This window comes from Anguilla anguilla, chromosome 7 (assembly GCF_013347855.1).
Source record: "Anguilla anguilla isolate fAngAng1 chromosome 7, fAngAng1.pri, whole genome shotgun sequence".
In the NCBI taxonomy this organism is placed as follows: Eukaryota; Metazoa; Chordata; class Actinopteri; order Anguilliformes; family Anguillidae; genus Anguilla; species Anguilla anguilla.
Window position 1 is genome coordinate 44,109,383 of NC_049207.1, and position 24,732 is coordinate 44,134,114.

Sequence of the window (24,732 nt, forward strand, 5' to 3'; positions counted from 1 at the left end):
GAGTTTTTAATGAGTATATTTAACACGTTAAGACTTCTGCAAAATGAAAGTCCTTTAATCCCAGCATGATACAGAATGTGGTATGTGACTGGAATGATTAATGCCACAGAGACAGGCACAGAATCAGTGGATATGTTACTATTCCTCTTTGGCTAGGAATTAAACGCAGGCTGCCTTATTCGCTGTGCAACCGTATAACTGCTCCCCCATCCCTACTGTAAACCCTACAGTCTCATGATCCAGCACATTAAGATGGGCCTGCTCTTGACCCCACCCCCCTTTTGAAAAATGGCACATAGTTGGCTGCATGCCCACCATCCAATTCCATCATGAACGAGCATACCATCTTCTCTTTCTTCTTTTTCTTTTTTGTAGTGCTAAATATACAAACACAGCTTCAAAATCATCATCTTCTATCTACGTTTTTGCTCCTTTACCGCAGCCATTGTTATTTTCTATTTTTGCTGTGGCAAACGTTGTCACTACCGAGTTTTCCGTGGATACCGCAACCACAGAATCTGAATCTGCGCCCCTGAATCTGAATATTTCGAAGCTGCAATGAGTACACACCATAGACTGTATAAAAAGATATACACATGTTTGTATGCAGCACTGTGTTATGCTGCGGTTTGATTTTGTCCGAGTTCACCTTCAAATCAGATATACTGCAGGTATGACAAAGGTAAACAATCACTCAGTACTCACCCCCTGCCCACTGGCTGAAACACTCAACCAATCGCAGACAGCTGTATACCCACTCCGCCAATCAGAGATAGCTGTAAATCCCCCCCAACAAATTAAGGATGCTGTCGTACAGCATGCACACAATACTTACACATACATATGCACATACACACACACACTTACAATGTGAGGGGTTTGTGGTTCAGTACCAGGCCATCGTACAGAACACACACTCCAAACACAGTGATCCCGGTCTCCTTCACCAGCATTGCACAGGTCCCCAACAGCAGGCTGAGCAGCAGAGACCAGGACGAGACTGTAGGGGGCGCACTTTCCCCTGAGTAACCCTCGCCAACACTCCTGTAACACAGAGAAGAGCTGAGTCAGACATGCATACACATGCGCACACACACGTCTCTCACACGCACACATACGCTTGTGTATGCATACATACACACACACACACACACATACTCACAGACACACACATTCTCACAAACACACATACACATCCATACTCTCACACACACACACGCCCAAGCATAAATGCACACATGCACAAATCTTACCTAATATAGGAGAGAAATGCCAGGAGGAACAACATACAGGCCAAGACATCTGCCCTGCCGACAATCCCTGATACCTGGTAAACACAAAACACACACCCATTTAACAAAAGATACAGACCTATCTTCAGTAAGAATGTACACCTGTTTAACAAAACACACCAGTTTATCACAAAACATATCTGTTCAACAGAACACACACCTGTTAAACAAAAAACACAGACCTATTTACAATAAAAACACACACATAGGACAATTAACTGTTATAGGTCATTCACCTGGGGGCAATATTTCACGTAGGGGGAGGGGGGTGAACAGGTCTGTGCCCTGTCAGTTCTGGGATTCACAGAAGTGGGAGTCTGTGCTGGGGGGTGTAAATCTTTGTGAGAGGTGCTGGGGGGGGGGGGGGGGGGGTCATCACTCACCATCCCCAGGAGCTGTGAGCTCAGCCACATGCGTATATGTGTGCTTCATGTGCCAGGGCAGGGGGCGGGCACTGGCCCCTGATTGACAGACTGCGCAAAGATACATGTTCATACACACCGCATGCACATGCACACAGAGTCACACACACATGCACGCACACACACACAGCGCAATGTGACGGGAGTACTCACAGCCTCCGTGTGGATGGGGTGCACCGCAAACAGCAGGGAGGAGAGGAAGGCCAGCCGACTGTCATCGAACACGCACCTCTCGCACACATACATGAGCAGGGCGCTCACGGCACAGTGCAGGCACACATTCACAACATGGAAGTGCAGAGCAGTCATTCCAGCCAGAGCGATATTCAACCTGAGAGAGAGAGAGGGGAAGAAAGAAAGGGAGAGAGAGGGGAAGAGAAAAACAGATGGAAAAAAGAATGAGAGAAGAAAAGAGGGGGACCAAAAGAATGATAGGATGAGAGAGGGAAGGAAAGAGAGAAAGAATAGGAAAAAGTGAGAATAAGAGAAATAGAGGGAGCAAGAGAGGAAGAAAGAAAGATGTTTTATACTTTACAGTCACTGAATGTGTAATAACCTTGCATTTAGGATCACAGTTATTTGTGATTTGTCACAAAAACTGATGTTCTGACCTCATTAGTGTGGTTCAGGCTGAAATATAGAGTCCTAAAGGCCATGTTCCACAGGCGCATTGGGCTGTAACTTCCCCTTTCACAGGATGGTAAAAATGCCCTGAAATTGACTGTGAATCACTGATATATGCAGGCTCAGTAGTTCCAGGCTATTTAAAGCTCCCCGATGCTCCAGCATATGGACTCTGCGGTCACTCCGCTCTGCTTCACATGGAGACGGGGTGATTCACGACCCGCGCGAGGATGACCAGATGGCCAATAAGAGAGAGGAGAACATTGTCTCATTTCACAGGACGCTTTCTGTTTGGCAACAAATTTATCAGCCCCGCATAACTGGCTGTAGTGTTGCCTGGGGACGGAGCGATTCAGTTGGCGGGGTGTCCGTGTTTCATCGCTCACCAGTGCCCCCGTCTGGTCAATTAGACACCCACAGTCTGCCTGCACAAGCCACACATGAAGGTTCCTCCCCTGACTCAGTGTCTGTGTGAGCCCAATCTGGCATCCTGGGGCATCGCTGACATCACCCAGAGAGGGAGGGGTTCAGCTGCCATGATTAGTGTCTCAGTGCACACCAGCACCCCCTGCTGGTCAATCATGAAGTGTCTTCCTCCTCATGTCTGCGCAGGCTAAAACACTCATTAGAGCATTGGTAACCCACCCTTTTCCCCGAGATCTATCATCCTGTAGATTTTCATTTCAAACCTAATTTGGCACACTTGACTGTACTAATTAGCAGCTCAACAATATCTTTAGCTGTTGAATGAGGTGTGCTTCATTAGGGTTAGATTAAAAACCTACAGGAGGTAGATCTGTGGGAACAGGGTTGGTTACCGCTGCATTAGAGTTTTACAACAGGACCAAATAATGTCAGAGCCAAGGACATGGAAAATTAATATTAATATTCAAAGGTACAGTCTGACAACAGCACTGCAAACTGTTATGGCTTCATCTGCCTTCAGACAAAACTCAAACACCCACTGCTTTCTCTCATAGTTTCGCCTGATTATAACAGGAAGATTGGAGACACTCTGACATTGCACCAAGCAGAAAACTGTGTGTGATCGTGGTCCTCTGACACACGAAGAGTGAGAACCCGGAGCAGTCTGCTGGCCAGCTGTTCGGTTGGAGTCTCAGGTTCCCCTGGCAGGGAACGGAGACGGAAAGTGGAACGGCCTTTGTCCCTGTGAGCCATGAATGATGGTGGAACCGTACGCTTTGTCCCTGTGAACCGTGACGGACAGTGGAGTTATGGTCCAGCGCTTTAGATTACTGTCAAATATTCAACACTTTCTCAAAATAATCGATTCAATATAAAAAGTCATTTTCAGGCTGTTTTTTTTTTTTTTTTTAAATCTTTGTCTTATTTATTTTTTTCATAAAGCCTGCTGGACCTTTGCCATTAAAATCAATCCATCAAGCACAATCACAGAGGCCTGTCCGCAGGAGCATGCACAGAAAGGGGTACACAGGAGTGTGCACACAGGAGCATGCATACAGGAGCATGCACAGAGAGGGGTACACAGGAGTGTGCACACAGGAGCAGGAATGCAGGAGCATGCACAAAAAGGGGTACACAGGAGTGTGCACACAGGAGCATGCATACAGGAGCATGCACAGAGAGGGGTACACAGGAGTGTGCTCACAGGAGCATGCATACAGGAGCATGCACAGAGAGGGGTACACAGGAGTGTGCTCACAGGAGCATGCATACAGGAGCATGCACAGAGAGGGGTAAACAGGAGTGTGCACAAAGGAGCATGCATACAGGAGCATGCACAGACAGGCTCACAAGACCATACATTCAGGACCGAGGTTCACAGGAGCATGCACAGAGAGGGGTAGACAAGAGCATGCACAGAAGAGCTCATAGGAGTGTGCACAGAGGAGCTCTTAGGAGCGTGCACACAGGAGCGTGCACAGAGGAGCTCATAGGAGGGTGCACACAGGAGCGTGCACAGAGGAGCTCATAGGAGCGTGCACACAGGAGCGTGCACAGAGGAGCTTATAGGAGCGTGCACACAGGAGCGTGCACAGAGGAGCTCACAGGAGCGTGCACACAGGAGCGTGCACAGAGGAGCTCATAGGAGAGTGCACACAGGAGCGTGCACACATCAGGTCATGTCATTCCTGTTGAAATTCAGGTCCAGGTTTAAGCCCAAGGTCAGCATTTTCCCACAGCATTTCTGACCGAGCGACTGCTCACATTCACACTGCTGAACGGATATTAACCTCAGAGTGAAGTGTAGGTTTCTAAGATGTGGAGATTATCAGTATTGCTGTGCGGTGCCTGAATACAGACATACGCTTTCATGCACTGAGATCAAGGTTAATGCCTCTCTTTGATGTGTGAAGGTGGGAGAGCCGCTCCCATAAACCGCCGCTCTGCCTGCATTAACACACTCGAGCAGATGATTGATCTGCGCCAGGCTCATTAGCCCCACGGGCGAGGGCAATGATGACACAGGGATATTCACTGATGACAAGGCAGCGTCCTGTCGTTCTCCTGATTGGCTGCTTTAGTGTGTCAGATGAGCTGGTGCAAACTTATGAAGTCATCTCTCCCTGTCTCCCTCCCTCATTCCCTCTCATTCTCCATCTTTCTCTCCCAGCCTCTCACTCGTCCTCTCACTCTTTCCCTCTCTCTCAATCCCTCTCTATCCCTCTATCTCTCTCCCTCCCTCCCCCTCTCTCTCTCTGCATTCGAGGTAATTGCTGAAGTCATCTCTCCCTCTCTCAATCCCCTTAAAGGCAGGAACTCACCCTGGGAGGAGCCACCGATAGTTCAGAGGTCACAGAGGTCACGAGTGACACTGAACAGGGAACATTCTGGAACATGGCAGCGCTCACCAGAGACCCACAGTTTCACACTAAATGAAAGTCTAATTATTTAGAAGGAACCATGCTGGGAATTAACTTGCGTAGCTGCACTGTAACAAACGAAAGCACCGTACTGTAATAGGCACTCAAACCTGCTGTTTCACTCTCACCTTTTTTTTCATTATTTAAACATCCACATTGCCTCTCTTTCACTCAGGCGTGTAACCAGCCACTTTAAATGATAAATTGAGCTCTGATTAGCAAAGCCAGCAGACCCTGCAGGCTCTCCAGAATTACGGGTGGGGACCCCAGCAGATCCTGCAGCTCCACAGGACCAGGGTTGGTGAGCACTGCCTTTTACTGTGCAAGTCCTCCAGCCAGAACGACAGGCTGGCCCACGATGCCCTGTGCCCCCTCTCTGGTCTACATCCATGAGGAATGACATGATGAAGAATGGCAGAGCGCCCCCTCTGGGGCAGGCCAGTCTCCCCTGCCGCCCCCTACAGGGGCAGACCATCACAGCGCGTTAGGAGGGTCAGTGCGTAAAAACTCACTCGACCAGAAAAAGACCGCACACCTGGAGGTCACATCAGCGTGCAGAAAACTACAGAGTGAATGTAAACACCAGCCCCATGTCATCTGCTGGCTCCCTGTAGCCAGCCACAAGCAACGGTCAACGCGCAGGTGAAAATCACATGCCAAGGTGAAGCGTGTCAGTCACACATCAGTGACTCACTCCCCATCTTGCCTCCTGTCTTTTTATGCTGCAGCTGCAAGCCCAGGGAGTGAAGGATGGGGGGCCTACATCACTCCGCTGGCTCCTCCCATATGCCATATAAGGAGTTACTGGGCTAATTTCCTGATGTAATACTGACACTCAGCTAAAATTGCAGGTAGCACTTAAACACTAGCTTGCAAGACCACAACACTAAGTACAAATACATGTCAACTGATGTATTTATTCTATGAAAGCTAAGATACCCAATTCTGATTATATATTTACCTTCATTTTTTTTTACCACTGAGTCTTACTTTCTAATGTATTTCTATATTAACTAACTGCACATTATTTTGTGTGCCATTATATTTTGATTTTATTGTGTGCATACCGGCAAAAGTATACTGTATGCAAATAAAGCGAAATGAAATTGGAAGAACTGACAACAACATTATGAAAGACATGCTTATTGCTTATTCCTAATAATTAAGCAGAGAAAACGTCTGGGATTAAAATAAACTACAAAGTGATTATAAAACATGGATTGTAGACTGGGAAACTGTAGCCTAAACTTTATTCTGATACGTGGGACGGTCCGCGCCTACAGGTCTCCTCGGGGAACGCTGGAAGCTACGGATGATCCGTTTTAATAATGGGCGAATGAAAGCGCAGATAAATCCTCAACGTCTTGGCCAGGAGGTAGATAGACGGCGCTTTAAAAAGCAGGGCTATGCAGCGCACAGTGAAAGAAGAGCTGATCTGATCGCAAGCGCAGGCGCGTTCCAAGAGTCGTAACTTCGACACATTAAAGCGCTAATAACCCGAGAGGTTTTTAATGTGAGTAAATGATTTATTACTACTACTTTCGCAAAGGCGTGACTCACAGCCATTCTCCACTAGAGGCGACTAGCTCACATTTGCTTGTTTATCAGAATCTAATTCTGCTTAAACAAAAGTAGGCTTAGTTCATCTGGTTTCTGATAATGGTCAGAGAGGGGTATAGATTATATTATTAAATTAAAACAAATACTGTCATTTAAAAGTGCTACCATGAACTCGATTTCGCAATCTGAGAATTACATGAGCGAGAGGATCCTATCAGCATAAGCGCGCAACAGCACAAAACTGCTCCAAACTGCAATGTATCTAATGTAACCGGACGTGTAAATGTTTCATAAAAGCCTACTAAATAACATTTTCATCACCATTTCCTAAAAACTACCACCATCTAAACATTGTTGCACAATAAGTAATTAAAATCAATCAAATAAATATCGAGCAAATATTTAGTTTCCAGCTGGACACGAAAGTCAATAGACATGCTCCAACCAAACCATTCTGTGTAGTCTAAAACTATTACATACACAGTCAGAAAAACAACAATATAATCATTTAACACAGAAATACTATCATAATAATGATTAGTATAATATTAGCATTTATCATTATTAGAATTATTGTCTTGGAAGCAAGGGTTCAATTGACACAGACATAATTTCCTTTTCACAATTTACTTCTAATCAGGTCGCAAAAGCCATTTTCAATCTGATTTTGCGAGTTAAAAGTGAGCACTTCAGAACTTTTTTAATTCACAGCTGTCATTTGACCGACGCTGTAAATCAAAGCGATTTAAAAAGTAATTTTTTTTTTAAATTTCATTTGTGACGAGTCGGAGAGTAAAGCCTCTTCCAGCTCCCCTGTGTTTGATGTCAGATGTGTAGCAGGTACCCCTCAAACGGCTTGGACAGGACGCGCAACGACAAAATCAGTGACACTACCGCACTTCAGAACCGCGCGTCTAGATCGCAGTCATCCAGATGTGCAGCTCTGGAATGCGGAGAGCGAAACTACAGCAGGAAAACAGTGCCTATCGGGGAAAACAGTGGACTTACTTGAACGTGAGGATGCATAGGGGTCTGTAGGATTTATGGCTCGTGTTATCGGCCATCCGCTTCCCCCAGAAGTCGTTGAAAAAGATGTTCCGCAAGCTGGACCCCGGTCTAACATCTGGGTTGTTAAGGATAGCCCACACATCGTCGTGCACGAACTCCCCCCGTATTGAGTTACTATAGCACAGGACGCAGACCAAAACCAGCACGGCGTAGCAGAAAACTCCTCTTCCCGGACCAAAGAGGACAGAGAAACACAAGGGAGGGGAAAGCTTTTCTCGGCTGTGCGCTGTCATGTTCCCCCTTGGTTGGCATGCTGGTTACATCTGTTAAAACCGTGAAGCGCGTGGAGCATCATCGCACCTCCAAACAAGCAGACGGGCGACTACCAGCGGCGTGAGAAGGCAGCAACAGAACAAGCTCAATGGAGCCGCCTCCACGCGCCTGCGCTCTGGCTGCAGCAATATATTCATTACCTCCACCTGAACTGCAAAATCAATAAGCCAGAGGGTTAATTGAGCAGGAGCCCAGGACTTTGGAGATTAAAAAGATTATTTTTAGACGGAACAAATAATAAAAATCACCTACTAGCATTCATCATACGCTTGTATAGTAGTAGTAGTCGTAGTAGTGGTAATAGTAGTAGCAGTAGCAGCCTAGTAGTAGTAGAAATTCTAGTGGTAGTTTTATGCCATGAAGACAGGTAAAATTATGCTGATAAACTACCATTCTGAGACAGGATTTATGACAACAAAAACTGTGTATGCATTTTTATTATTCCTTGTCTCTCAACATTCAAAGCATTAAATTTATGTTTATGCATTTATTTATTAAATACATTTATTTATCTGTGAGGTGTAGCTTTTTATTGTGTTTTGCAGAATAAAGCTGTCTGCAGTGTCACTGGTGAGAGGTTGTTGTAAATAACCTTTATGAAATGAGTGGGGGAAATGATGAATGCTGGCAGTGTTTGTTCACAACACAAATGACAGCTACCCCTTAGACATAAATTTAACGCATTCAATTTTAAGAGGCAATGAATAATAAAAATGCATGTCTCCCTTTATCTAAGCTACATGCAACATCTGAACCCTCCCAAGCAGTAATCCAGAGTATTGACCTTCTAATTTAACCACTAAACGTTTATCATCATTGCAGTAATTCATTATTCATATTCATATTGTCAGGGGCCACACATACAAGATTAAAATCATGGACTGGGGCAGCCTGCCTTGTTCCGGACTGAAAGCTTTTTCTGAACGGACAGGCGGCGGCTTTTGCCCCCATAAAACCCCAGCACAGGTATTTGAAGATTAAGGGTGACTAAAATAGCTTTGCTAGCGAAGTTCGCGGCCCTTAAAATGGGTATTTATTTAGGAGTCAGCACAATAAATGCCCTGTTGACAGCTGCTTGACAGAACATCGAGGAGAGACGCCAAGTAAAATTTGGTCAGAAAGAGCCCCTCAGCTGCACAACACGAGGTCGCCTCACTTCGGCGTCAGAGTTTTTTTCGGAAATCGGCTCCTGGTGCAGCAGGAGATGAAAATAGTTCAGGTGGGACGGCTTTGCCCTCTTGGGGCAGGGGGAAAGGGGGGAGGGGAGGGAGTGGTTTGACAGGCTCTGGCTGACACATCTCACCGCTCTTCAAACTCAGAGATCCTGCAGAGACATCAAGCCCCTGAACCGTTGAAGAATACTGATGCGCTGCCGTGTTGCCATGGTTTCCAGCTGTCTTTCCTGATGCGGTATGGCCTGAGCGTAAGGTGTGAGTGACAGGGGGTGCTTAAAAGAGCACAGCTCAGGCACTGAGCTCCAGATCACAGCAGAGGGTACGGTAGTAAGAGATAAAGGGTACGGCTAGAGGGGTAAGGTGCGGTTTTACTTTGTTCTGCATGGTTCTACAAAACACTTCATGCACCTGAAAGAAAAGCACTGAACAGATATAGCTGTTATTAGTAATGGTGCTTAGTGTTACAGTAAGGCAGGACAATGAGTTAGTGAGGCGTTTATTTTAGACGGCAAACACCTGTGGCAACGGAGGGGTGGGCGGTGCATTACCTATGCTTGCTTTAAAGGGCATAGGTGTTTCACAGGAAAGGGAGAACGGTTTTGAAGTAACTGGAAGGTAGCAGTGGTTTGACACATGTCTCCCCTTTTGAAATATGAACGTTGTATATACAACTTTTAAAATAAACTAAACCTGGCAGCGGGTGGATGGAGCTGGTTAACAGCGGCAGACGAACGGGTTGGTCCGGATGCAAGCTTCAGACTGGTAAGCTCATCCCACCATTTTATTTCTCTGTTTGTTTAACAGGATGAGGCTACAGTGACACTTATGTATGAAGAAACTAGTGATTCACTTGAAACAACAGCACGACTCAGAGACTCTGCCCAGACCTGCACAGGTTCCCTTCTAACGGCACTGCACAGGCATCCCAAACACAGGCTCTCTGCAGAGCACAAGGTTGAGAAAACATAACCTGGACCTATAGTCCTGTCACAGCTCCTGCCCCTCTGCAGTGGTTCAACTCACATTCTTCAGGAGGAAAATAAGCAGCCATTACCCAGAATGCACTGCCTCTGGGTCTCCTCCCCCTCTATTACATCATTCCTTCTGCGCTAACTGCCTTTTGCAACTCTACCCTATGGGGTTAGCCACACCCACATGGACACAAGGCGACAGAATGATGGAGACCAGTGAGGTTGCTGCCGCCTGCTGTCACAGGATGTTACATCACATCACTTCCTGTGGTGCTAGCATTCCCACTGTCATCTTTTGCAGGCCATTGATAGAGTCAGAGGCATGCTCACACACACACACACACACACACATGCAAACACATACACGCATGCACACACACACACACACACGCACACAAACACACACACACGCACACAAACACACACACACACACACGCAAACACATACACGCATGCACACACACACACACGCACACAAACACACACACACGCAAACACACACATGCATGTACACACACACACACGCACACACACACACAAACACACACGCAAACACGCACATGCACATACACACACACAAATGCACACACACACACAAACACATACACGCACATACACACACACAAAGGCACTTACACACACACAAAGACACGCGCACACTCATGCACACGCACGCAGCTGCGTTTGGCGCGTGAATAATGCAAGCAGCTTCTCCCGCTCCCAGGGGAGCGTTAGGAGAATAAATCAGATATTCCCCGACCCTTCCGATGTATCAAACGCGCACCTAGGCGCACGCACGTCACACAGCACGCCATCGGCGTTATCTCCCAGTCATATCTCTGAGCCGGAGGCTGCATCTCGGCTGTAAAGGACAGGACAGCACCCCCCCCCCCCTCCCCCTCCCCCTCCCCCACCTAAACAGAGAGCGATTTGAGATTCAAGAAACATAAAACCCAGATTGACCAACCGATGGAGCGCTCGCGCGGGCCGGGAATCGCAAATCGCCCTTGATTTATGAGACTCGCTCGCGAAACGACTCCCGCGCGCACCCGACGCACCTGCGGCTCGGGGGGGAGGGCACGCTCTCTGTCCACGTGAAATATGTAAACGCGGGCCGGCGCCGTCGAATGCTAGCGGATGCCTATCTCGACGGGATCGGCCGGGGCTCTCTGTAAAACAGCACGTCCATCGCAATAAAGTGAATTTAGAGTCAACACAGGAGGGCTGTGCTGAAAACCTAACCTCGCTCCTCTATTTCCTCCTTCTCTTCCATTTCCTCCGTCTCTCTCTCTATCTCTCTCTCTCTCTGTCTCTTTCTCTGGCTCTCTCTTCTGCTGTACAGAAAGGGTGTGATGTTGGAGGGTAGCGCTGGGTTGCTAATATACGTTCAAATCACAGCCAAATACTCTCCCTGTGCTCTCTGCCTCTTTCACCGACATCCAATAACGCAGATCAAGGTGACTGCTTCCAAGCCCATTAATCTCAATTTGCATCCCATTAAATTCAGGAATTTTTTGTAAATAGCAATTAAAAATAATAATTCACAGAGAATTCTGATGTGTAAGTGCTTTAGGACCAAAGCCCCCAACTCCCACTCAAACCAGAGCAATTTTCGTGTTTGGCTGTTAATTAAAGGCGCTGGCCTTACTGGCATTAGTAAATCCACAGGGGGTGTAAATCTGTGGTTTAGCAGGGGAGAGTCAGAGGAGGTCTCAGCGCGAGGACTCATCCATCGTCTCCATGGCAGCTGGAGCAGACGCGCTGCTTTTCATGTCAGCTCGTGTGACCTCATGCCGTCTGCGAGCAGCGAGAGGGAATATCATTTTATCGCAGGAAGGAATTAACATGGGCTTTGTACATGGTCTTGGTTTAATGAACTGGGCTTAATAAGTGATTGCCTCAATGGTTCTGCTATACGCTCCGATATGGTGCTGCAGTGTCTGCTACAATAATAATGCAATATTGAATATTGAATCTGATGAGCGCTTCTGAACAAGAACACAGCAGAAATTAAAGAATTAACCCTACAGAGGCATGAAGAAGCACTGTGCTATCTTTTTTCCTATTCGTTATATTTTCCTAATGATTTCTCTACACAGGCATGGCTTATATTCTGCAAATTCTAGTAAGAAATTTGCCATGAGAACACAGTCTACAAGCCATCAGAAAACAGTCTGTACAGCCATCAGAACACAGTCTACACAGCTATATTACACAGTCTAAACAGCCATCAAAACACAGTCTACACAGCCATCAGAACACAATCGACACAGCCATCAGAATACAGTCTACACAGCCATCAAAACACAGTCTAAACAGCCATCAAAACACGGTCTGCACAGTCAACCAAACACAGCCTAAATAGCCATAAGTACAGCCATCAAAAGTGGCCTGTCTCTCCATGAAGTTCTAAACATAAACAGATATAAACCTGGCAGAGATAAAATGATTTACCTTCACTTATAATTTAAAAAATTATCCACTCTGAGACTAACGGAGCGTGGCAGATATGTGCTAATGATGCATGCGAATCAGGGAGCTCGTTACTATGGGGGTGTCATAATTACCATATATACACAATTTCTACGAGCTGACCTCTGAACCCTGACCCCTCACCCCAACCCTAGTGATTCGGAGCAACATATCAGCTGCAGCGAGTGAGAGAAAGCCTGAACACTCCATCTTCTCCCTTTCCTCTCTTCAGACATCTCCTTCACATTCACTCTCTTTCTGTGTTCAAGCTAACTGAGCAAATAACCCATAATACATCTACACCTCACAAGCTACATTACAGTCAAGCGACAGTGATTTATTAGCATAGCCTAATACCCAAAGGTTCTGGTAATGCATTAGTACCCAGTTGGTACTTAGCTACACTAGCACACTATTGAACCCATTTGGTACTTAGCTATCCTAATGCATTACCAGAACCTGTAGGTAGGCTTTGCTAATGCTTCACTACTGCTCGGCTCTCGACCTCTTCCACAGGGACCAGCACTGCTGTTACTGCTGCTCAGAACAGCCGCAGAGATAAGATTTTTTAATTACTTGAAGTCCAAATTATCGGAGCGAATGACCCATATTACATCCATCCTGGCGGTTTAGCCTCACAAGCTACATTGCATGAGCAATTGACCAAGCCATCCAAGATTCGCACAACAAGTGCAATCACATAGAACAAATACCCAGAATGCAGTGCCCCCCATGGAGACCCCATCATCCACTCTGAATGCAGCGGTCAGTCTCCTGTGACTTTCTGGAAACCAGAGCTTGGGTCAGAAATGTAAAAATAGCCATAATGTTCTGAGGATTTAAAAAAATATTTAATTGAATTTAAATTCATTTCCTAAATGGACTGAGTTGAAATGGCACTGGCCAACAATTTTGATGGCATGGAAACCTTGTGTGTGCGTATGAGAGAGAGATAGAGAGAAAGAGAGAGCGAGAGAGTGGAAGAGAGAGAGTGTGTGTGTGTGTGTGCGGGTATGAGAGAGAGAAACAAAATATGTGTGTGTTTGTGTGTTGTCAATGCAACAAGCCTGGTCCTTCATCAGGAGAAAGGCAGAAGCAGAAGCAGAAGCAGAGAAGGGGCAAAGTGGTATCTTTCCCTCTTCCCCCCCCCCCTCTCTGCAGCACAGTGTTACTGGTTCTACAGTAATCCATACTGTAAAAGGCGACTCAATTAGTGAAGGTACTGTGGTCTGTGTGATGGTGGCAAACAGAAGCAGGGTCTTTCGTAATGAGGCTCAAGAAAGACGTTCTCCAGAACGGGTCACGGTGCCTGGTGCGTTCGTTCCGTATCGGAGACACAAAAAGACCCCTTTGAAGTTCCCTCCCTCCTCTCGGCTAACGGGAGCGATGCGTCTCCCCATTAACGGGCGCTGCCGGAGAGTCGGGTTGCCATGGAGACGGAAGGCCTCATTCGCGAGTTAAGGTCCCTTCTGGAGACCGGCTGCGAGACGCAAGGAACGGTCCAAGGACAGAACGTCTGCGTTTTTTTTAATTCTACTGCGAACCGCGTTCACGGAGGAATCAGCCCACAGAGCACAGCTGCCTTTCACACACGCCAGCGATCACACAGAGTTTACACCAGCTGAACCGAACGCACGGACCAGGCCACTTAACATCTGGGGGATGTTAAGCACGTCTGACTGTGCGGCAGTGACATCCTGGAATTGATTCATACCAAAGATCTTTAATTTCACCATAAGTAACCGGCTCCCTGTAACACATGTTCAGCGAACTGAACCCAGCCTTGCACGAGATTACATTAAACTCCCTTCACTTGTTATTGGACTAAGTAAGAATCAAGTTCTTGGAAATGGAAATGGAAAAAAAATGTGGTTAAAAGTTCTTTATAGTGCAGGCTCTGGAATTTACCATACAGCACATTTCCTGTCACGCCACTGCTGAAATGTAGGTCAGCACAGATATTATAATGTATAGAACACTCTCACTCACTCACTAAGACACACACACACTTCCAGATTGCTCATTAATAACACACACACAGTCTCTCTCAAATTAGTCATTAATAACTAACGCTCACTCACTCATTCACTCACTCACACACTCTCTCACACTTGCTGTGGGAGAAACCAGCACAGAGACTACAGGGTAAGACAGAGAGACCAGCACTGAGACTACAGGGTAAGACGGAGAGAGACCAGCACTGAGACTACAGGGTAATAGTGAGAGAAACCAGCTGTGAGACTACAGGGTAATGCTGAGCGGGACCATCACGGAGTCTTTTTTCACCTGCACTTTGCACAGCATTGATGCTGTAGAATGAGAGGTGTGGTCATCATGCACTCTGGAAACAGCTAGCCAATCATTTCAGAATTGCCCAGTATTCCAACTGCTATATTTCATACGTACCACAAGAGGGCAGGCACAGAACTGAACTTTCAAATTCTGAGCAGTTTGGGAAGTGTTGGGTTAAACACATTGAAATTCCTGTAGATATCCTGAAATTGTAGGTTAGACACTCACGGAATTTCCTGCAAATATACTGAAACTGTACAGACAGCGCACTGCCACAGGGTACTTACACAGCACACTCACACAGTACACATACACATCACCCTTACACAGCGCACAGCCACAGTATTTACACAGCGCACTTACAGAGTGGAATTCAAAAGAACAAAAATAGGGTTTTACTGCCAGCTTGAATGAGCACATCCGCGGAGCAAAGCGTAGACTTCACGCACATAAGCAAGGAACTCGGACACAGCAAAATAAGCAAACGCACAGTACAGGAAACTTCAAACTACTTTTATTGGAGAACTAGTAAAAAAGTACAATATGTATAAAAATACAAAACTTGCATCGTATTTCTCTACGGTGATAAATAGAAAGTGCAGGAACAGCATGCAGGGCTAATCTAGAAGCACATCAGGCGGGTCTGAGGGCGATTACACTCGGCGCACACTTCTCCGCAGACCTCATTATTCAGACAGATTCGGCAGAGGAAGCCACATGAAATAAACACAAAAATAAGACTCAGCTAGTGCTGTCCACCGCAAGTGCTAGCCACATTCGCACGGCTCAGCACTTTACTACAGCCAACTGTGATAATACACAATCTATGTGTTAATAAGCACATTTGCTACAGTTTCAGGTCAGCCCTGGCAACCACAGATGTTAATTTGGACAAACACCGCCCCTCCCCCAAAAAGGACAAACTAAATGTTAGTTGCCAGGCAACAATGTCACACCCTACAATTTCACACAGGTAAGTGACGGTAGGTGAGAGACAGAAGAAGATATGACATCATGGACAACAAATCCATTTACATCATAAAGATCTTAGTGGGTGCTCCACTTCCTCAAACCCGACCTGATTTAGAGCGGGAAAATGGGGGTTATTTTCAAAAACACGTTCAGCAGAAATTCATACAAATACAAATAAATAGAAATAAATAAGACAGAGAAAGCTTCACCGTTACAAGGATTTACCTGATTAAATATGTACACACAACTCTTTCAGAGATGAAGAAAATGAAATTCAGAAGGTACCACGTAGTGTCCGGAAGCAGTGTTCATACACACAAATGAGAAACAGATGTAACTAGCTCACATTACAGGGTGAACCGCTCCTTGGTAAAATGCATACAATACTCACTAAATATATTCAAAGAGGATAGCTGCCAATGCATTCAATGAAATATTAATTGTATTGCATATTATTGATAAAACAAAAGAATCTTACACTTGTGACGTGGGAATATTAATTTGCATGTGGACAAAAGTCAGTAAATTCATCATACAGTTTCAACACCAGGATTTAAAAGTTGACCGACTTGCGTAAAAATACAAACAGCACTGTGACGTGTCTAAATGGAATGGAAAAACACAATGGTTATGACATCACCCTGATTTCAAACTCCAGATGACTTAGTCTTTTAAGCTTTTACACACTTATCAAAAGGCTTTTTTTTTTTTTTTTTAACTACAAAATTATAATTGTCTCTAAAAATCCCAAAGGGTTATTGGAAGAACAGTGACGCCGAAACTCTCCACCTTGTGGCTACAAATAACACTGCGCCCAGCTGCTCCACAGCAGACCATAATAGATTATAATAGATCCAGGAGGACAAGAACCTGCACAGAAATTAAAAGTAAAACCCTGACAAACACACAAGACATTTTCTGAGAGCGTAAGTATACGACAAGATTCACCATCAAACTTTGCACTAAGCTTTTTTTCATGCTTTTAACTGTGGTGGGTAGAGGCTGGTGCTTAACAGTTCTCTACGTTCACAGGAAATGTGTTCGGACATGGGGAGCATACAGTATAGTAATTAGTAACTGGGGGTGGGGAGGGGCTACTACCTAATCGGTTTCTACACATACAAGGAAGAGGTCCAATTAAGTTCCAGTTCTAGAATGTTCTCAGAGCAGCAGAAACACCCAGGTGTGAAACACCTCTACCCAAAACAATGCTATTTACAAACTCCAGCCAACCAAGAATTAGTTAATTACTGTAGTAGTTCAATACACTGGAAAGGACAACATTTTTAAATAGCAATCATCTTTTCTTTTAAATACAGTATATAGAGCTGCACAGAAAGGTCTGAATATAACTGGAGCTCAAAGCTCTTTCTATGGCCATGCAATATGTCCAACTCATGCAAATAACCAGGGGAATCCTTTGGAGAAAAACCTACTTTGCGTTCATGCAGACAGTTAACACCCTTTTACCTTTTCAAGGCCAGAATAAAACACTGTACTGGAGCACACCTGGAGATTCGCCTATTTCTCCACGGTAAATGGAGTAAAACCCTTAAATAACTGAGAAACACGAATAAGGCTGGTGTATCTCCTGTGTGTGCGCGCGTGTACTTTTAGGAGAACTCTACACAGTGGTGTACAGGAAGGAGGAAGTCCCAGGCAAAGGCTAGCAGTAGCGGCTGGTGAGAAGGCTGGTGAGGTTCATGGCTCAGTCCTGTGCAGCACAGGTGAGTGTGTGTGTGCATGATTCCACACGTCTCTCTCACACACACACACACACACAGTCAGTCAGTCACTCTCTCATCACAGACACACACACACACACACACACAGACACACACGGTCAGTCAGTCACTCTCTCTCACAGACACAGACACACACACACACACACACACACACACACACACACACACACACACACACACACACACACACACACAGTGCCCGGTTGCTTGGTCAGAGATCCAGCATTTCATGTTAAAAGAGAAGAAAATCCTGGTATTGTGTAGGCCAAAAGTCAGGCTGCAGGTTAGAACACAGCAGGAGCTATCCCATAATCAAGGAATAGACAGAAACCACGGCAACCAGAGGCCACTTCAATACAAAACAAAACTCTGACCACCATCTCCAAGGTGATCTAGAGTGCCAGTGGAGTTCCGTGCGCAAGTGTGCACACGTGCACACAAGTGTGTGAGGTCACCACTCTTCCTCCTCCTCCTCCTCATCCTCCTCTTCCTCATCCTCTTCTTTGGCTTTTGGAGGTGACTGCACCACCTGAGGCTGAAGACTCTCTTTGCTCCCTTGGGCTACCTCCTCTTCCTCTTCCTCCTCCTCCTCTTCTCCCGCGTGCTCGTCCTCCTGCTCCTGTTGAGCCTGCTGCTGTTTCTGGCAGCAGGGTTTATACAGGTGGGGGTGAATCAGCACCTCCCCATACCTGCCCTTATATATGACACCGCAGCACACCTTCTGCCTGTGGGGGGGGGGGGGGGGAAAGAGACCTCATTTAAATGGGAGAGGAAGGCAAAAATCCACCAACACCACCCTGTCTGAAGCATTGAAATGCCCTTCCTCTCTCATACTAACACATTGAAGGACACGGTGAAGTAGGAGGTGGAGAAGGAATCTACCTCTTCCAGTAGGTGAGATCCAGGAAAGAGAAGACAGGAGATTGGCCAGTTCCTGGGTTAAGCTCGCTGTCAGAACCCTCATCGGATTGGTTGCTGTAGCTGGGAGACTGAGCAGGGGAAGCGCTAGAAGTGCTGTGAGCGTCCGAGTCTGCGGAAAGAGAGAACCAAACAGCACTTCACATGCAACCCCGGAGCCAATTAACACTTCACATTCAACCCTCAGAGCCAATCAGCACCTCACATTCAACCCTCAGAGCCAATCAGCACCTCACATTCAACCCTCAGAGCCAATCAGCACCTCACATTCAACCCTCAGAGCCAAACAGCACTTCACATTCAACCCCCAATGCCAATTAGCAACTCACATTCTTCCCCCAGAGCCAATCAGCACCTCACATTAAACCCCCAGAGTCAATCAGCATCTCACACTTAACCCCCTAAGCCAATCAGCACCTCACCTTTAATTTTTTAGGGAGGGCTATGTTCTGTAGCGGTTAAGTAGAGTTCATGTCCTCAGGGTTGCAGGTTTGATTCGAAGGTGAGGCAGTGCCTGTACAGGCAATAACATGGTCTAGTAACCTGAGGTGTGTCAGTAATTATCCAGCTATACTGAAGATATCGATGAAAAAGTCATTCTAATTGGAAAGCCAATGAGTAATAACAGGAGCCTGCAACCCTGGTCCTGGAGAGCCACAAAATCTCCAGGAACAGGGCTGCAGACCCTATACAGTTACACAGTAATTGAATGATGTAATCGTGCATTACTGTGTCTCTTCAGAACGCCGCTGGTCTGGCTTGGTCTCATTCTCCTGGACAGTGACTTTGACTTCTTTGGCCTCACCGTCGTCTTTAAGCTCGATCCACCCCTTGCATCCACCACCTGTAACAAGGCAGTGGATTCAGCGGGTGCTAGGATACCAGTTTCCATGGAAAGCATCCACAGAACATTCCAGAACTCAGGACAATTGCAACCATGCAGAGCTCTGGAACAGCATCAGATGGTCAAAGAAAACAAACCCAATATATACAGAATTTATATTGGAATAAATTCATGTAAATTCCAACATTTCAGGAGGTGAAACCTAAAGACTGAGACTGCCAAGGCCTCAAAGCACAGCAGTGGTATTTCCCATTAACTTCCTAAAATAGCAGATTTAAAATGAAGTTGTCCTCCACAATACAGTAAATGCGGGAAAGAACAGCGGTAACAACAGAATTGCTTCATCGAAGCAGAAAAGGGAGCAGGCGATATGAAAACAAGGACACATCTAAACAAAACCATCAAAGACACTTAATGCTTCAATATCAGACCAGACTGTCATTTATAATATCCAGATCAACTTATGATGAGAAGACACAAGAGGTGGGAGGTAAATACTCAGAAATCACAAAAGTGACAGCCTAGGATTGACCCGAAATGGAATACAGCCATAAATCAGCAAACATAATTTATACAGACCATGTCAATAATGAAAATACCCAGGACCTAATCAATATCAACACTCAAATGGAGGCCAAAAGCCCCACACGTAGCCCAAGTATTCATTTGCACTCATTACAAAACTTATGACCTGCCTTGGCTACCACTGCTTACATTTCTGATCAAATCGTGAAGACTAAATGTGGATACTTTAAATTAAGTGCAGAAATAGAACACATACTGCAGCCAGAACACAAACCTCCCTCTCCGCTGTATAACTCATTACCCTCTCCCAACCCGGTGATTTGATTAGAATACAAAATTCGAATGGACTACAATTTTGTATTTATTTAAAATTTTTGCTGGAATATCAGGATTCATCTCCAACTGGTTGTGTGCGGGGGCAAAAGTAAACATTGCGCAATAGTTGTGATGATTATTTTTTTCCCATGACTAGCATTGCCTAACCTTGTTGACACTGTAAACTTAAGGTACAGTCTTGCCAGGTACCTGCGGTATGTTTTTACCTCAACGTGTCTTCTCGGTTAAGCAAAAGTCAAATTAAAATGTTCAGGTGCTGGCGCAGGTAACAGTAGAGCTCTTACATGGTTCCAGTTCTTCTTGGAGCCCACGGGGAGTTTTTTCCATCGTTTCACCAAGAGAACACAGGCGTTGCAAATGTCTCCAGATCGAGTTTCACACAATCTGCCAGAAGGAGCCATAACAACATAAATAAAGTCCCTCAATATCTGGCTTGTCTGAGTAGTTGCCATAATATCTGCATTTTACACACCATTCAAATACTTGCCTTGGTTAAAGCACTTCCATGCATGTGGTTACATTTGGGTGATTTACTTCTGAAATTCCATCTTTTGTGGAAAAGCAACACTTTCAATATCCACATTTTAGGCTTCTACTTATTTACAATATCAAACTAGAATATATTACTTATTGAATAATAGTACCAACAGAAATCAACAAGCTATTATTGACAGTATTTATCAATTAAGAGTTCAGACGAAAAATAAACATATAACAAATTGAATAAAGTGCACTTTAAAGTGAACTCAGATAGCCCACTGTAAGGGGACTGGTTCAGAATATGAAGTTTCACGGTTCAAAAAGAGTTGCCAGGCTAGTGCCATTTGTCCAAGACTTCTGTCATCACTTGGGAACGTTTTATTTCACTCTAATGAGAGCGACGGAGAAAAAGTGTGCACTGGCTGCAAGCACGAGACAAAGAGCTCATTCAAGGCTACGGTGACCCCGACAGATGCTGACCGGGGCGGGGGACCGGAGCGCACCTACCCGAAACAGCTTGGGAAGTCCTTCTCGTAGCGCGTGCTGTCAGTGAAGCGCGAGCTGGAGGACTTGGCTCGGCAGATGCAGCAGCCGTCAATGCTCCTGTACATCTTCGGTTTGTGGAAACCAAACATGTTTCTTCAAGGGAAAAGCGTAACTTGTGTAAATATAGTTGTGTGACGCTTCCAGTAAGCATCGATCTAAATAAACAAAATGGAACAAATCGATAGAATAGAAAAGCAATAAGGTAAAAACAAAACGTTTGGTTAGTTTCCAGTTTGCCAATGAATCCGTTGCAATTCGATACAGATTACAATTGTAATAAGGACTAGGACTGAAATAATAATTCCAAACTACAAAACGATGGTCGAGCCACGACAAAGATGCCCGATTCTGTGTAACGGATGTTGATAATCGATAATTAAACTGATACTGCTAACAACCTCTCGAATGTAAATAGCTCGTAGTCCCTGTTACTGCACCATCATAAATCGAAAAATTAGTTTTCTGCAGGAACATCCACGGAGCGACTGTGATCCATTCTTACCAAAAGGACCATACCGCACAACTCTGTGCACTCGGTAAGACCTTCAAACATCACACCCCATCGAAAGTGAGCATCATGCCTCACATGTCTTACATGGCTAGTACTAGCCGACCACCAGTCGCAGCATCACAGGATACTAACAGTTCTCCGATGAAGAACCGAGACTTGCCTAACCTTTGCGGTGATGAAGGACCAAGACTGGCTATAAATATAAAGTTATTTTAAAAAATAAAACTGCAAAAAGTTTATCTAAACGAACGTGTTACTGTTTAGAGGGAAATAGGCTAGTCGTACGTTTTTAATCAGTTAAAAATAGAACAAATTAGCCGCTATGGCAAAAAAAGTAAAATATGTTGGGGTAAAGATACATTATATTACTGAAAACTGTAGCTACAGTATGGGAAATATGCTGACTTCATATCACATCCCACAGTGATATTCGAGTGTTGAACTCGGTCACTGCAGAAAAAAATCACACAAAAGCACTACCTTGAAATAATGCGAAAAGTGCTGTCCTCTATACGGCCAACCCTGTCTCCTGACAGTGGGCACAACTGTCTGTATAATTCAGCTCCTGACGTAATTCAAACATGGCAACACACTTCAAAGGGAGGGGGCTAACGGGGGAGTGGGCCGATTCATCTGACCTGTAAAACCATGTATTTACGGAAATAAGAATCGAAAAATAACTTCACATTTGGAAACTTAACCTACTAAACGCTCGATTGTTCGTGTTACCGTTAAAACGGTGATAGCTGAAAATAAACACGGAATTTCAAATGACAATTGTAAATGCGCCAAATGCCTCCCATGTGAAGGGAAGGTAAACCGATATGTTCACCGCCCACTACTTTTCCGAGGAAGCATGGCTCGCAAACCGCATCATGCGCACCCATTTTACAGCCCATTTTTACTGCAGCCAGATCGACCTGCAGTTCCAACTCGAATCACGTTAATAAAATCGTTAAATCGACGAAAAACAAAACGTAAAACAGAATAGATATGCCATTTAACCGACATATATCCAAGAAGTAGAATAACCTACGGCATGCCCTTTGTTTTCAAAGCGATTTTGAGCGTATGCGCAGTTTATCTCAGTTTCATTTTCAAACTGAAAATACGCGCGCACAAACTTGAGCTCTAGAGCAGAAATCCTTCATAACACAAATACACACAAATATTCATCTGGAAACATTCCAATTGCGGCTTTGATATAGACGGTCTTGTTTTAGCTACGTAACGCTGCAAAATCAGATGTGATAGTGTAGAAGTAACGCATTTGATTGTCTAAATGTAGACACGTCGCCATCGAATTGTAGCCAAGGGTAGTATTATAGGCTACTTATTACAAGCCATATTTCAGACGTGTCGATCATTTCTTGAAAACGGATGGTTCAAAAGCGCGTAGGATGTGTGCACTTTTGACAGAGCACACTCCCTTGATAACGTGCAATAGGTGTGAAATTACACTGTTGTGAAGTTCTGCACAGAACTACAAACTGGTAAAGACAACAATCCACGTTGCCTGTTATGAGGGGGCACAATCGTAGATTGATTGAAAACTAAAAATAGCATACAGAATAAATAGATAAGTAGATAAGGCAGATAAGACCTTAAAAGGGACTACGGCACAACCTGCATTCGGCTACATCACATCAATGTATTACAGTCACACAAATGCATTCTACACTACGAGCAAAGATGTTCCGGAGGTCGACACGGTTTTAAAATGAGCTGAAGAAACTATATTTTCACTAAACACGTTACCTGACCTTACCAAAAAGGCGTGCGCCACATTAGAAGACCTATTTGTAAACACCCACACAGTGCTTCGAAACAGCTTGCTTACTCACCGAAGCGGTTGTCCAAAAGTCGGTTCACAATCATGGACATTTAACCAGATCATAAACTACGCGGGTACAGCAGTAAAATAAGTTGCTTTGGATGATAACATTTTAGCTATCCAATGCTGTCTAGGATATAGTTTCAAAAACATCCTAGGGCCACCACCTGCCTCTCGAATGAGACGCATTTCTTACCTTGTTTAGATGTAAAAGCAGTTAGTGAACTTGAAAAATAATAGTAAATACAGCTGTAACTCATTTAACAAACAAATAGAGCACCAGAAACACCTCACGCTTGTTGATGTCTCACTTGTGAGCTACGTCTGGGAAATAGTAAATTGTTTCGATTTGCGCATGCGCTTTCACACGCCTCCATTTTCCGAATTTCTTCAATCAAATAATTTGCATACGCGCCTGACGTTTATCTGCGTGTGCGTTCTGTTTGCCTTATAAGGAAGGGAACATTGCGCGGGAAAAGAGGGCTGTTCCTTGTTGCCATGGTGCATTCATTTGCGCTGCGAGAATGTAAGCAAAGAGGCGGGGTCGAGCGTTACATTACGGTGGAGCGGCAGATGGCTACAACGAGGCAGGAAACAACTAGGCTAGTCACGTCATTGTAGTGAGTAGTTACTTTGAAGCGGACACACATATTTAAGAATCGGGTATTGACGCATACAGAAAGCATAATTAACATTTCAGGAAGCATGAACGCGTTTTGTTTTTTAGGCCGTCGTTGACTCCTGTGTGTTATGTCTCGGTTTGCTCCTGAGAAACCGCAAATCCTTGCATTCGGTATTGCCAGTCATGCATGCATGGGCTCATATACTGAACACGTAGACTGTCCGCGTGTAGCTATTTAATGCGTATAATTTAGGCGCACGTACAATACGTTATCGCCTTTCTGGTGAGAGTTACGTTGCGTGGCAGATGCAAAGACTTTCACGACAGTTCACGACTTTTATTTGTAGCAATATTCAGACATTTTAATCTTCAGTAACCCCATCAGTGTTTTAGCGCCTGTCCAT

General features: G+C 45.0%; 2 protein-coding genes across 4 annotated transcripts in view; both read right to left on the reverse strand.

Annotated features, from left to right (window-relative positions):
- LOC118232567 (protein O-mannosyl-transferase TMTC1-like) overlaps positions 1–8,150 on the reverse strand; it is a 28,055-nt gene extending 19,905 nt beyond the window's left edge. Inside the window, exons 1-4 of the mRNA XM_035427631.1 lie at positions 7,753–8,150; positions 1,868–2,045; positions 1,254–1,327; positions 868–1,044 (exon numbers count right to left, since the gene is read on the reverse strand). Coding sequence (XP_035283522.1) covers positions 868–1,044; positions 1,254–1,327; positions 1,868–2,045; positions 7,753–8,045 — 722 coding nt within the window. The 5' untranslated portion in view covers positions 8,046–8,150. The remainder of the gene's footprint in view (positions 1–867; positions 1,045–1,253; positions 1,328–1,867; positions 2,046–7,752) is intronic.
- A 9,697-nt stretch (positions 8,151–17,847) lies between these two features.
- On the reverse strand, positions 17,848–24,101 carry LOC118232466 (SIN3-HDAC complex-associated factor-like). Of its 3 annotated transcripts, none has more exons than XM_035427477.1 (6): positions 23,903–24,101; positions 21,323–21,516; positions 20,620–20,719; positions 19,360–19,474; positions 18,595–18,742; positions 17,848–18,437 (listed from the first exon to the last, which is right to left on the reverse strand). In XM_035427477.1, exons 2-6 carry the CDS (start codon positions 21,448–21,450, stop codon positions 18,164–18,166), a joined length of 765 nt encoding a protein of 254 aa, XP_035283368.1. In that variant the 5' UTR covers positions 21,451–21,516; positions 23,903–24,101; the 3' UTR covers positions 17,848–18,163. The 3 variants fall into 3 exon arrangements, with proteins under 3 accessions (XP_035283368.1, XP_035283367.1, XP_035283366.1); XM_035427476.1 differs by having other exon boundaries at positions 21,323–21,454; positions 23,903–24,099; XM_035427475.1 differs by lacking the exon at positions 23,903–24,101 and adding an exon at positions 23,717–23,872 and having other exon boundaries at positions 21,323–21,454.
- Between the last annotated feature and the right edge of the window lie 631 nt (positions 24,102–24,732).